The sequence below is a fragment of the Brassica napus genome, chromosome A8 (genome assembly GCF_020379485.1).
Source record: "Brassica napus cultivar Da-Ae chromosome A8, Da-Ae, whole genome shotgun sequence".
NCBI classification, from domain to species: domain Eukaryota; kingdom Viridiplantae; phylum Streptophyta; class Magnoliopsida; order Brassicales; family Brassicaceae; genus Brassica; species Brassica napus.
The window spans coordinates 4562786-4578265 of record NC_063441.1 but is presented as its reverse complement, the minus strand read 5'-3'; the positions used below and the strand labels follow the sequence as shown (position 1 = coordinate 4578265).

General features: G+C 37.9%; 1 protein-coding gene and 1 pseudogene across 1 annotated transcript; one reads left to right on the top strand and one right to left on the bottom strand.

The window, feature by feature from the left end:
• Positions 1-2779: 2779 nt before the first annotated feature.
• On the bottom strand, positions 2780-3795 carry LOC106369811 (annotated as a pseudogene).
• A 10569-nt stretch (positions 3796-14364) lies between these two features.
• LOC125576880 lies at positions 14365-15480 on the top strand. Its single transcript, XM_048737391.1, has 2 exons — positions 14365-14715; positions 14872-15480. Exons 1-2 carry the CDS (start codon positions 14365-14367, stop codon positions 15478-15480), a joined length of 960 nt encoding a protein of 319 aa, XP_048593348.1.

Here is a 15480-nt window from a genome sequence, read left to right as displayed (position 1 = left end):
TTTATCAACAAATCCGAGGGCATGTCAATTTCAACTTGACTGTTACAAAGCAGACTTATTTTCCATCTCCAAATCTAAATCTATTTTTAGAAAGACTCAAGATTTTTTGCTGCATCATCACTAAGACCAGCAAGCAATCTCATGTTTTTTGTTAGCTTCAAAACTTTGTTATGCTCCCAAAGATATGATGAATTCAGAGTCGCCAAAATAGTCTCTGATCTACCTCCTCCAGGTATAACCGGTAATACCTGTCTGAAATCGCCACCAAAAATAACAACTTTACCGGTTAAGTATGAAGGTTTGTCTTTGTAAACTTCATACTCATCTGGTGTGAGCACGTCAAATCGTGACAGGGTTGCTCTAAGAGGAGAAGTGGCGGCTTCAAATGTCATAGCTGCGAGTTGCTCTGCAATCGAAGTGGTATCGATCAATGCGGTCTGGGTGTCGATTGACACTTCGTCATCATCGTGTCCATAATCACAGTGACGGGTTGCCATGAATCATGGGTCATCACCCAGCTCGATGTAGGATGTGTGCTCTCCCTGAACTTGGACATGGTTATAGAAAACGCTCCCATCAACAAGTGTGAGACACAACTTGTTTGTCTGCATGTTGCAAACAACTCCTACATTAGCCGTATAAGCTCTCCCAAACAGTAGAGATGTATTCCATCCTATCTTGATATCCATCACGTGAAAACTACAGGGGTCAAAGAATTTCCAATTAGTACCTCAAGATCTCTGATTAATCCTCATGAACTTACCTTAGAACAATCCACAAAAGTGAATAAGTCCTTAGAAGGTTCAATTTTGAGCCCAAGTTGATCTGCCATTGCTTTAGACATAATGCTCACTGAACATCATGTATCACACAGTGCATTCTGGTATACATGTCCTGCAACAGTGCACATGACTACGAACTTGCCAGGATCACCTTTTTTTTTCAGCTTTGCATCTCTCTTTTTAAGGGCTATGAGTTGATGAAACATTCACTCGATGTCCTCTTCTGTTTGTCTACTCTCTTTCTGAAAAATATCCAGAGATTATGAGTGTAGTAAGCCTCATCGAATGGTACATCATCAGGGATTTTCAAAACTATCTTGGTAAAACCATCCATCTCCTTCTTAGTTGCCTCTCACCCCAGATGCTTAGGAATCTTATTGTTCCTCCTCTTCCCAATAGGAACCTGTCTTGTAGCAGCTTCTTTGTAGATAACCGGATCTGGTAAATCATGCACATATAAATTTTAATTATAAGATATCTAATTTTTTAAAAGGACCTTTTATTATAAAGAATCTAATACTTTTAAATAAATTTGAAACATATTAATAGATAGGTAAGTTTTTGAATTACCATACAATGTGTAATTTTTACAATGATTGATTTCATAAAATTAAATTAAAACTAAAAAAATTATAATGTTGTATAATTGTATTAAAGATCCAATACATTGATAGTTTGGTACATTACAACAAACAATTGTATTGAAAAGAAAAGAAAATTCAAAAACTAATATGGATTAAGAAATATTTGTATGGATTGAACATATTTCGTTTAATTATATCAGATCAGAAAAGAATATACAGTCATCAATTATCGGATCCTCTCAAAGTATTTGAAAATTTTATGTTCAGATTTGTATAAAGATATTTTTCGTTGTTTTCTTTGTTTCCATGTCAGCTAGGGGTGTTCAATCCGGATATCAGTTCGGTTTCGGTTGGGTTTTTTTCGGTTTTCGGTATTTCGGTTAGTAAAATATGACTACCATTCTAAATCCATATTTACTTCGGTTCGGTTCGGTTTATATACCGTCGGTTTTTGGTTTATTCGGTTTTATACCAAAAAACATAATTATTTTGTTTGAGATCATATTATATGAATTTTAGAGTCATATTTTCAACACAATCATTTATTAAAAATATATTAAATGTTCAAATAAATGAATAAAAAAGTAAAAATGCTTCTACCATCAAATAAAATAATCAAATCTATAACTAAAATCAAAATTTGAAATTTTGAAAATAAAAATATGAAACAAAACAGAAACATGAAAGAAAAGTTTTTTTCACTCTTCTATATTTAGTGTTCATTAAAGTCATACTTTTTCAATTGAAAATTTTCCATTAATTATTGTCCCTCAAATTTATAATCTTCATATTAATTTAGTAAAGACTAAAATAAAGCAAAAATATCAAAAAAAGACTTAGAAAATAAGATGTATGAATTGCGATGTATTGTTATTTAGTTATATTTCAAGTGTTTTACAAATTAAGGTTTTTTATTACTATAAAATTATGGTAATAGTTATTAACACAAATTTAACTTATGTAACAAATATATTTTCATGTATTGTTATAAAATAGATACATATTTACATGTTTCTACTTTTAATCGGTTTTGTTCGGTTTATTCGGTTTAATCGGTTATATACCAAACCATATCCAAATCCTACGGTTTTTATAAAATTATATCCATTCGGTTTATATGGTATATACCAAAACCAAACCATATTGTCTATTTCGGTTCGGTTCGGTTCGGTACGGTTCGGTTTTACCATATTAAACAGCCTTAATGTCAGCCTCTAATTTTTTTTCTTCTCTTTCTTCCTTTTTCCCAAGATTATCTCTCAGTTCTTGTCTATCATTAGTTTCCCCTCATATGTTGTTGTTAAACCTACATGTCTAATCGTTTCATCTTGTCGCAAACTGCACTCAAACTTATTCAACCCTTGGGATCTGCTGCTGCTGGACTAAACCCAAGTAGCTCACATGCCATACAAGAACATAACATTAACTTTGATCTAAAATAATTTACATGTGGTGATGAGAACATAAGGAAAAGAAAAACATAGAAACCAACAAAGAACTGAGATTTTGATAGAAACATAGAAATGAAACAAAGAAACAGAGTAACATCAAAGCGTATGTTATGTAGAAGATGAATCAAGGCACAATCTTGAAAGCCTTGTACTTATCAATCCAAGAGATAAAAGAGTTGTTGGAGTTCCTGAAACCAAGAAATCCATACTCTTTGCTCTTATTCATACTATCAATCATTCCTTCAACACCAAGCACAACATCAGCAAACCACCACACCACACACCAACCTCATCAAGCTTCTTCTCCTGCAAATGACCTTCACCATCTCCTTCCAAACCCTCTCTTTCCCTTTCATCATCTCTACCAACCCCACATTTTTCCCTTCCTTGAATCCATACTCCTCAGATCCCAAACTGCTCAGCAATAATCTTCCCCAAGATGTTTCCACTTGAAAACATCAGCGTTGCTACAGTTAAATGCTTAGTTCTTGGCGTAAGGATCAACCGCAGCCCAAATCTGCTGCTCAGCGATCAGATCAGCGTCTGACGCCGTCGTGAAACCTTCCCACGCCTCCTTGCTCCTGAAAAAAAAAACAATTTATACCCTTCGTGCTTGCAGATGGCTGCCTAGACGCAGAGAGTCCCCACAATGTTCATCAAGCTATACGGAGAGAAGCCGAAGATAGTGTTTGGTCTATGCACAGACCAAGTCACACTCTCTTTCGACTTGATCTCTTCAGACAGAATATCCTCAAGAGTATAGTAAAAGTCTCTATCTGCAACCTCGGCATGTCCTCATTGAAAGGCGGCTCCTGACATTCTTGAATCAATTTTAATAAACATATTTTTATTCAGCAGTAAGTTATAAGAATGTAAAAACAAACCAAAAAAATTTTAAATTAAAACCTGCAAAATAACTGAGAAGATGTCCACACACTTGGCGGCAAAGATTAAGCAGAACACGATATGCCGAACCATAAATTTAAATTTCAAATCTGAAACTTTGATGATTTAAACTCTACTACAATATCTTTACCAGCTGAATTTTCTGAGAAGTCACCAACTAAAAGACCACCAATCTCGTCAGAATTTGGTAGATCATATTGTCTCCCCCGCTGCTGCTGGCTTACAAAAGTGATGGTGATTATATATTCTGGAGGTTAGTTAGTGCTGAAACAGAGCTACCTTATAAGTGGTTTTACCTAAAGTAAATCACAAAGAAATTTGGTAAACGTGTGAATGATCTAAAACGACGCACTGATGCTTTATAACAATTTTTTAAATACGGTAGTTGGTTAGTGCAACTTTTTAAGCTAACGCAGCATGGTCAGCTTTTTAAACATTTCTGATTTTTGTAGAGTAACACAGCTGTTGCGGAACATGGTAAATATGTTTCCTATATTAATGGTTTTGGAATTTTTTTTTTAAACTTTAACACAGATTTTTGTTGCTAACTTCTTATGAATTTTCATGATTTGATTTATATGCAAATTCGGTTATTCAAGAAAATGATTAATAAAGAGAGAGAGTTAAATGGTTATTCCACACAAATTCGGTTGTGAGATTTAAATAGTGTAGACAATCACTGCAACAAATAGTTAAAATTAAATTAAAAAGAAATGGAAAAAATTGCATAATAATGAAAACATCCACCCTAACAAAGAGTTTAAATTGCACTACACTCGGAACTGGAAGCTTTGAAACGGACAATGGAAATTATGTTTCAGCATTCAAACTGCCAAAATTTTGGAACAGATTGCAAAGACCTGATTGCGATGGAAATTATGTTCTATCCCGGTCTGGTTACCCAGGCCACCTCATGTTTGAGTAATAGAATAGCCGTTTGTTGCAAAAAAAAAAGAGTTTAAATTAAAATAGAAAGATGCCAAAGCAATATTTTTGATAAGCAAAAGTGGTGGGGAATTGTTTAAGGGCAATTCTCTCAAATAGTCTTTTTAAAGTTATTGTGACAAAAACTTAAAAATAGTTATCTTAGGGAATTTTTCATTGTTTAATCCATGCCGGCCTATCTCCGACGTGCCTTCTTCTTCAAATTCTAACTGGCTATATTTTTCTGATTGCTAGCAGCTGGACCGTTGACATTAGTGACAACAGATGAGGATGGCTGGTTGTTGTCAATGGTCTCCTCACCGAGTTCTGATGTCATACCATCTTCTAACTCCGCACGAGTCCTGGCCCGTTGTCACCAGGAGGGATATTTGATGCTTCTGTCTTGTCTCCTGGCATTGTCATCCACCTGTTAAAAACGGAATGATGTGAGTGTAAAGTTGGGATACTTGTACGCTAAAACAAAATATAAGGTACTCACATCATTAACAAAGGCTGGTAAGTGTGCCCTCTCGTGCTCGGTTATGATACGGGATACAGTTAAACCGACCAAAAAATGATTAGCATAAGCTAATTTTATGTGATTCATCGGAGGTCTTACCAAAATCTGAGCAGCTTCAGCAGCTTGAATGTTGGTTCACCTAGCAATCTCTGATCGATGGCCACAAAGACAACATCATACGTCTGGTCTGTCACTGACAATGGATAGTTAAGTCAATTACTGTTCATGAACCAAATACCAACTATACTTAAACATTTGGAAAAAGAAAATTTCACAAGATTTACCTCAGGACAACCACAGCCTTTGGTTTATCAGTTATCATAGAAGAGGCAAGAGAAAGAAGAAACTTCACGCTGGAGTTTTTTTGTGCATTTGGAGCACCCAATGTAACACCATCCCTTTTTCGGCCTGAATACTTGTCACCTCGGCCTTACAGAGAAACTCAATAATCTGACACACTGAAGAGGAAAATAACAATTAAAACCAAAAGCACGGCATATCCAGTTTTTAAAGGAGGTTATACCTGAGAATCTGCTGTAACGACATACTGGTTCAGCTCAGCAACGGTTAGGGGCTCTATTTTATGTGCAGGAACACTACAAGAAAACAGCGGTATTCTGACGGACGTTCCGACGGAAAATGAATTCCTCGGAATATACCGAGGAATTTCCGAGGCAATTCCGAGGAAACACAAAATTTGGCTTCCTCGGAATTTCCTTGGAATATTCCGACGGAATTCCGAGGATAATTCATCTCGTCGGAATATTCCGACGGAATACCGAGGAAACTAGTATTCCTCGGAAAAAACCGATGAATTCCGAGGAAATATTATAGACGTTAGAGAGCCGTTGGAGAGCCGTTGGGGGATTTTAAAAATTCCGAGGAAATTCCGACGAACTAGCCGTTTGCATCGGAATTCCGTCGGAATTTCCTCGGACCGTCGACAGGATTTCAACTATAAATACAAGCACCCCTCTTCCTCTTCATTCACTCCATATCTTCATCCTCCCTCTCACTTTCTTTACACACGAATTTGATTCATAAAAAACATGTCTTCTTCAAATTATTTTCGTTCTTGGATCGATCGACCTCATTTGGATCCGAACACGAGATTGCTTACGGAAGAATACCAACAAGGTATAACCGAATTCATGGGGTTAGTTCACCGACAACCGGAAGCAAAAACAGGTATGTTAAGATGTCCTTGCTCTAATTGTAAAAATAAAAAAGTTATTAAACAATGGGATGTTTGGACTCATCTATATTTGAGTGGGTTTACACGAAGTTACAAAATTTGGTATCATCATGGAGAAACTGATTATGAACATGGTAGTACTAGCGAACCTCAGCCAGCGGTTAGATTAGAAGATCCAATTAGAACGGATGTAGATTACGGTGTAGGTACTGAGCAGATGGTAAATGATCATTTTATAGGGGTAAACCAAGCCGCCAAATATTTCGCGAAAATTGAATCAAAGAATTCCGAGGAAATTCCGACGGAAATATAAAATATATCCGAGGAAATTCCGACGGATAGTTTCCGTCGGATGCCTCATAATATTAGGGCGAGCCCGATCTTCTTCCCCATTTCTCTCTTTCTCTCCGGCGCCTCCTTCCCTCCCTCTCGCGATTTCCGGCGCCTCCACCGTTCTCTCTCGCGATTTCCGGCGAATCTCCCCTAATCCTCCCCCATAATCATGTAAGAACCCTATCCCACTCTTTTAGGTTAGATTTGTATGGTTTTTAAGTAGATTTGATGATTTTGGAATGAGATTTATAGATTTTGTTAGGGTGAATGGTAGATTTGTGTAAAATCGAGTTTGATTATGTATTTCACTTGATTTGAATTTTTTTTTTAGTTTCTATTAATTTTGTGGTTATAAAAATCGAATTTGTAATTATATATATATATTGAAAACGTTTTTTGTATATAAAATCTATTTTTTGCATTTTAAATTCATTTATATATTTATTAAACATTTTTAAAATCTATAAAACTTTTTTTGTGGTTATAAATAGTTTTTTTTTTAAATATAAACTATTTTTTGTAATTATTTAACATTTTAAATATTTTTAAAAACTATTTTTCGTAATTATTTAACATTTTAAATATTTTTTAAAACTAATTTTCGTAATTATTAAATGTTTTTGGGATTTATTTAAACTATTTTTTAAATTTTTAAACTATTTTTTATTTATTAAAACTTTTTTTATTAATTATTAAACTATTTATATTTTTGTGATTAAAAACTATTTTTTATTTAAACTGTTTTTTTAATTAAAATTATTAGAACTAATTTTTAAATTTGTTTTTTTTAATTTACAGGTCTAATGATGATCAGATCCGGTCTCGCCAGCGTCGTAGCCGGGGTGGTATGGGGAGCCAGTCTCGGGGTTCGTCCAGCCATGTTCAGGATTCCGTTTCGCCCCACAGCTCCTACCATACATCTCCCTCTCCATTACTCGCTCCTGCTGCTCCCGCTCCCGCTGCTGCACCCGCTCCTGCTCCTCCGGGTCCTCCGGGAGTGATGAGTGTTGCGGAGTTGGTTCGACAGCCCGGTCGTGACCATCTTCCCTATCTCACTGAGTATCCACATGGACATGGTCAAACATGGTAATTTAACTTTTATTTTTTTAACTATTTTTTATTTAAACTGTTTTTTTATTAATAATTTGTTTTTTTTATTAGGTTCAACCGATCCGGGAACGGGATCAGCGCATGGATCAACCGTATGATGTACTCGGCCCTCGACAGGGGACATCCGACTTTCACTCACTTCCCTATCGAGAAGCAGCATCTGTGGTTTCGTCAGTTTGCGGTAAGTATTCAAATTTTTAACTTATATTTTTTATTTATTAAAACTATTTTTTGTAATTATTAAACTATTTTCTATATTTATTAGACATTTTAAATATTATTAAAACTATTTTTTGTAATTATTAAACTATTTTCTATATTTATTAGACATTTTAAATATTATTAAAACTATTTTTTTAATTATTAAACTATTTTTAAATTATTAAACTATTTTTTATTTATTAAAACTTATTTTTAAACTATTTCAGCAAGAATTCAACTGGAATTCCGATGATACGCTCTCTATCTATCACCATTTTGTCCATAAAGTTATGGACAACTATGGGAAGCAGATGTACGAGTGGAAGAAGAAGTGGGAAGTAAACAAGGTAGTTTTTAATTTATTAACAATTTTTAATTTATTAAACTATTTTTTAAATTATTAAACTTTTTTTTTTTAAATTAAAAGGTCCCAAAGTCGATGAACGACACGGTCTGGAAGGAGTTGTGTGCGCATTGGGATAAAGAAGAGACGAAAGAAACTTCTTCCACCAACTCCAACAACCGCAGGAGCGACCGTAAAGGAAAGGGCATCTACAAGCATAACTTGGGTGCTCAATCTATTGCCACTCTGGCGGATCGCATGGTAAGTTCAACCGCTTTTTCTTCAATTATTTAAGTTTCAGAATTTTATTTTTTGTGCATTTTTTTCAAATTTCTAATGTTTGTTTAATTTTTTTTTTTGAAGGCGGAAGAAAATGAGGGCGACCCGGTTGATGATCTCGCCCTTATGAAAAGGGCGTATACCAACAAGAAGACCGGCCAGATTGATGATGGTTTTGTGAGGGACGTGGTCGACCTGGTCCAAACTCAGGTGTATGACGAAGTGTCTCAGCTTCAAACCGATGATGACGATTCGACGGCCTCGACCAACTTGTCCCGGGTTCGAATCAACGAAATCGTTGAATCGGTAAGTTTTTTTTTTTTAAAGTTCAATTTAATTATTTCTTGACTTTTATTTTATCATCAATTTATATTATCTAAATTTGGTTATTTATATTTCAGTCGGTTCCAAAGAAGAAGGGACGTTTGGTCGGTTTGGGTCGTCGCTCCCGGTCGGCTGCTCCTTCTTCTGCACCACCGGCATATGTTGATCCAGAAGTTCTTACGGCTCAGCTGAAGGACAAGGATGATCGGATATCTGCGTTGGAGACCCAGATGGCAGCTCAACAGGCGGGCTATGAGACCCAGAAGAGGCTGAACGAGCAGATGATGGAGATGATGAAGAGGATGTACCCGAACGAGGTGTTCCCGAACATTCCAGACCAGTAATTTTTTTTTTTTACCAAAAACTCTGAATGTTTTATTTAACTTTGAATATTATCTACTATGTTTTAATGTTTTATGTTTTATTCAATTTTAATTTTAATTTTAAATTTTCGAATTTAAATTTTAAAATTTTTAATTTTTAAAAATAAAAATAATTTTTAAAAAAAATTAATTTTTTCGAAATTCCGAGGGAAAGCAGACCCTCGGAAAATTCCGAGGAACTTAAGTCCCTCGGAAAATTCCGAGGAACTTTTGTCCCTCGGAAAGTTCCGAGGGAAACATGTTCCTCGGAATTTTCCGAGGAACTTAAATTCCTCGGAATATTCCGAGGGACTTAAGTTCCTCGGAATTTTCCGAGGGACAAAAGTTCCTCGGAATTTTCCGATATACATTCCGAGGAATATTTCGTCGAAACTTCCGAGGATTTGTCCATCGGAATTCCATCGAAATATTCCGAGGAAGACGTCCCTCGGTATATTCCGAGGAACCTTCCGACGAACTCTGTGTCCTCGGAGTTTCCTCGGAATTTTGTTTCCTCGGAATTCCGTCGGAAATATCCGACGGAATTCCGAGGAAATATGATTTTCCGAGGAGATATTTCCGACGACTTGTTTCGTCGGTATGTCCTTGGAATAGCGTTATTCCGACGACATACCGACGATTTTTTCCCTCAGTATACCGCTGTTTTCTTGTAGTGGAACCACCTTTGATGAAGAGGATGTAGAAGCAGAAACCGAATTGAAATAACAGTAATATATAAAGCGATATTAAGGAAAGAAACGATTGTCAAATTCTGATAGAAACCGAGAAGAAAACCGTTTTGAGAAATGGACATGGAGTCGAGACAATCGCTTTCCTTAACTCTGAATATTCGCTCCATTAGTGAGACGGAACTGTACGAATATCAAGTCACATGATACAACCATGGCAGACGATTCACGCTTCACTCCTGAACGGCCTAACAAACTAATATTTCTACAAAACACTCTCTAGACTTACGCTGGGTGATTTGCTGATTTTTGTTGCGTAAAAACTTAATGAGAAATGAAGGAGGAGACGAGTTTTTAAAGAGGAGAAGACGAGCCACTTTCCGTAACTGATGCAGCGTGTGCGCACATTGGCGGAAATCGTGCGGCGATCCCGGGAAGTTGAGTTTCGAACACTTATTCCCCAAGACTCTCTCTTATCTCGTTTAAAAATTTCGAGAGGATAAAATGCATGACATTTTTATTTTCTAGACAAACTACTTGTCCTTTTAAATGAAATTGCATGCTGTTTTTTCCCGAATTGAATGGCAAAACCTTGAGCTTAACTTGGTCCAAAAATAATCATATTGAGCCGGAGGCCCTCCACCAAGACCCAATATCCAAGCCCATGCCCATGACCACAACGAGCCGAGCCGGCCGAACGACGGCGGTGGCGCGCGCGTGGGGGTGGCTATCCTCTCTCCTGAAGTTGTTTAAGCCATGATAATAGAGAAGCATATATATACTACTCCATTTCCTCCCTGGCCGATGTGGGACTCTCCCACTCTTTCCATTTCATTTAATTCATATATATCATATGGGCCGTTGTCATTTTGAATTCACATTTTAATAAAAGCCCACGGCTTTTCTTGATCCAAAAATCACTACATGAATAGAAATGACTCTTCTAAACATATGCAGACTCGATAGACTCTAATCATGAAACTTATTCTAATCCTGACTAGACTAGACAGACTTATCGAGAGTGTTTGCGAAAAATTCATTGTTTTTGAGTTGGTGCCATTTTTAAGCTTTGAACCACTCATAGTTAATATCAATTGGGTTTACTTTAATAGAAAGTGAACATGATATCTTGAACCAACCGGTGTTTTATATAGACCGAGACAACATGCATAACGCAGCTTCATTTTCTCGTAGAACTTAGTTCTCTATTGTGTTCATTTTGGCCCTGAACTATTCCGGGTTTTCATGAGTGAACTTAGAAAATATAGTATTGCATTCATTCTCCTAGAAATGGCCCCATTTCACACTCATTAGGTGATTGACCATGAAAAGTATTGAGTAATATTTTGCATTAGAAGCTATAGAATCATTAAAAGTCTATGTTTATCCTTCTCACATTCGTTAGCACTTCTATCATCTTAGGAGCTGGGAGGAGACTACTCTGTCTCAAAGTGCTTTGGTTAGATTATGTTTGATTTTGTTTTCCCTTTGAACCTTCGTCTTGGGATCTCTAGTCATGATAGGAAGGGTTGCAATCAAGCATCCTCAATCGTTATAGGCTTAAAACCCATTCCTTTTGATGATTTAGCAACAACAACTTGTGGCAAACCTTTAGTAAATGGATCTGCTAGGTTGTCAGCCGATTTGATTTAGTCTATTGTGATTACACCAGTTGAGATAAGTTGTCTAATAGTTTTATGTCGTTTTCTGATGTGACGAGATTTACCATTGTAGAGATTATTCTGAGCCCAAGCTATAGCTGATTGACTATCACAAAGTATGCGTATAGCTGGCACAGTTTTCTCCCACATAGGAATATCTTCCAAAAAATTTCTAAGCCATTCATCTTCTTCAACTGCTTTGTGTAAGACTATGAACTCAGATTCCATGGTGGATCTGGCTAACACTGTTTGTTTGGTAGATTTCCATGATATTGTTGCTTCTCCTAGTATAAATACATATCCACTTGTGGATTTTGAGTTTTTAGAATATGATATCCAGTTAGCATCACTGCATCCTTCTAAAACTATTGGTTCTTTACCATAGTGAAGTCCAAAATCTTTGGTGTAGCGCAAGTAATTGAGTACTCTCGTTATAGCTTTCCAATGTGTATGACATGGATTATTTGTATATCGACTAAGTACGTTTACTGCATGCGCTAGATCTGGTAAGGTACAATTATTTAAGTACATGAGACTTCTGATCACGCGTGCATACTTGTTTGTGAAACCGCTTCACCTGAATTCTTTGTCAAGTGCATTTATGGATCTAACGGAGTTTTTGCCATACTATTAGAGAAATTTTTAAATTTCTCTAATATTTTTTGAGCATAATGAGATTAGTTTAAGATAATTCTGTTTGAATTTCTTGTGACTTTAACCCCGAGAATCTACTAATCCCAAGTCTTTCATCTCAAATTTCCTTTTGAGCATGTTCTTTGTTTGATTGATAATGTCTTTATTGCTTCCAATAATGAGCATATCATCTACATATAGACATAGCAAAACATACGCATTTTTGGTAGTTTTATAGTATATGCATTTGTCACATTAATTTATTTTGAAACCATTTGACATTATTGAATTGTTAAATTTTTCGTGCCATTATTTAGGAGCTTGTATAAGTCCATAAAGTGACTTAACAAGTCGGCATACTTTGTCTTCCTGTCCAGGAATGACGAAATCTTCAGGTTGTTTCATGTAAATTTCCTCTTCTAAATCACCATTTAGAAAAGCGAATTTTACATCTATTTTATGGATTTCTAAGTCTCTTAAGTTTGCGATTGCTATCATCAGTCTTATTGATGTTATTCTCGTTACTGGAGAATATGTATCAAATTCGCCACAGACTTCTTGTTGGACCCAATTTTGGTCAAGACCGAAATGGCCCCCGACCAGAGACATGGGCCGAGACATGCCGAGGCCCACAACCAGAATCGAGCTCGAAGAAGGAGTCACAGAGGTCGCAATGATCGCGTAACAAGAAGCTGAGATCACGGAGCTGGCACGGAGATCTCAGAGTCGACTCGCTATAATGGAAGGAGAAGAAGCAAGCAGGAGGAGACATTGAAAACCCTAGAGATAGCCTTACATTCATATCAATCTTATTGTCTTCCCACTTTTAGATTTTTTCTTGATCGAACTTGTGTGTATCATTCGATCTAGTTCAACTCATTGTATTCGATCCCAGTTATCAATAAAGTATATTTTCGCCTACTATAAATTATTTAACATCGTTGTGTTCTAAAGATATCGTTGCCCACATCATTTATCTTCTCTAGATCAACTCCGATCACTATCAAATACTTTCTGTAGAATTTAGGTTCTACATTTTGGCGCCGACTGTGGGGAAGATAAACGAAAAATATCTTTGCTAAGAAACTGATCTAAGTTTCCTAAGCGCGACTATGGACCCCAACTAAACGACAGGAACCACTCCTTCGGGAATCAAAGACATCGACCCTGTCGGATCCAACCTGCCAGCCGGAGTAACCGAGGTTGGATCAACGGGAACCACAGATGCGACCGGAACAGCCCTGATGCAACGAATCCCTCCGATCGGGACTTCGAGTCAAGATAGATCTCCTCCAATCAGCCAGACGACAATTCCAGAGTAAACTGGAGCTCGGGTTTGGAACCATCCCGGAAACAGACCACCCTCCGACGATCCAACTCGATCTCAATCCAGACCGATTTCACCAACTCATCTAGCCCAAACCCGAGGGGAGCTGACCAAACTCCGAGGAATGATGACTACCCTAATCAACGAGATTCGAGGTCAAAGGACAACCAACCAAACCCTTGCTAATAGGCTAGATCAAGCCGAAAAGGAACTCGCAGAATACCGAGCCGCGAATGCTCGAGAAAGAAACCAAGCACCTCTCGACCCATTGAGGGCGACGTCCAACATACAAAGTACTAGACTGTTTGGCACTCCAGAAATCCCCAGCGCCCGATCCGGACGATACACAGGAGAGAATTCAGAACGGTCCCAACCGCAGGGCATCGCCCACCGAAGTTTAAGTTACAGTGGATTGGACGAAATCGAAACCGAACTCCATCGACCACGAAGCACCGGTCCAATTCCATAACGGATCAACAGAAAGGCAAGAAGAGTTAAGGACGCGAGCTTCGCATCTGAACCATTCCATCCCCAAAAATAGAACTCCATCTGCGACGAGGACCTTCCATCAGACAGGGCTCGATAACCTAGCCGAACGAACCCAAAGACACGACCCCCGCGATCCCATCAATGTGGACCCTCAAAGGGAAGATTTGGGAACCCCGAGCGAAAACGGAACCATCCAGAACTATATTGAAAAGAACGATGCCGAGCTCAAAAGAATACACACAATTTTGCACATGGCAACGAACTCAGCCCCAGACATCGATATGGTCATTGAAGAAACAAGAACGACCCCGTTTACAAACATAATCGCCATCGTAAGACTACATCACGTGGAAAAATTAAAATTCCCAGAGTACGCTGGAAGCACAGACCCAAAAGCCCATGTGCGATCCTTTCGCCTAGCAATATCGAGAGCGCACCTCACCGACGACGAAAAAGAAGCTGGGTACTGCCGTTTCTTCGCCGAAAATCTCACTGGAGCCGCACTAGAATGGTTTGCCGGACTAGAAGAAAATTCTATAGACAACTTCACCCAGTTGGTGTCAACATTCCTGAAACAATACTCAGTCTTCATAGAGACCAAAGTTACCGAAGCAGACCTTTGGAATCTCAAACAAGCACCTTTCGAACCATTAAGAGCGTACATAAACAAGTTCTGAGAGATCAAGGCCAAGATTTCGCACCCAAACGAATTCGTCACCCTAGCAGCATTAAAGAATAGAGTTTGGTTCTCATCCAAGTTTAAGGAAGAACTGGCAGTTCGAACACCTGTATCACTGGACGACGCCTTACACAGAGCCTCGTACTTCGCCACCCACGAAGAGGAGGTCGCAGCATTAAAGGAACAATACAGTGTGAACAAGAATAATGCGTCTAAAAAGCCGCCTACCTCCAAAGAACCAACCACCAAGGGACAACACTCCTACCCAATAAATAACTCGCCGCAGAAATCATCAACATACGACCTCAGCAAATACTGCGCCTTCCCCGATCGTAAGGGCCAGTCAACCGAGGAATGCCGAGCAGCACTTCGCAATCAAAACAAAAATAAGAAAACTAACGAAGAAGCAGGAGAAGAAGAGGAACCAGTAACTCCGAAATCGAACCAAAAAACCAAGGTCCCAACGAACAAAAGGGGTAGGGACATCGAGCAGGAATCACCAAGCTCTCCACCTCCGGCTCCGAAGAAAAGAGTCGGCATGATTTTATGGGGGCAGAACAGCAAAGCAACTGACGAAATCAAGAGCCAAACCGAAGGAAAAATCTGTTTCGAGATCACGGTAGCAATCCGCACACTAGAAAAAACCGACGAGGACAACACTCCTCCCCAGGTCATGAAGTACAACTAA

Coding starts and splice junctions, on each gene's coding strand:
- LOC125576880 (XM_048737391.1), top strand. CDS start 14,365: ATGGCAACGAACTCAGCCCCAGACATCGATATGGTCATTGAAGAAACA. Junction 14,716..14,871: donor CAGTCTTCATAGAGACCAAA/GTTACCGAAGCA, acceptor TTCTCATCCAAG/TTTAAGGAAGAACTGGCAGT.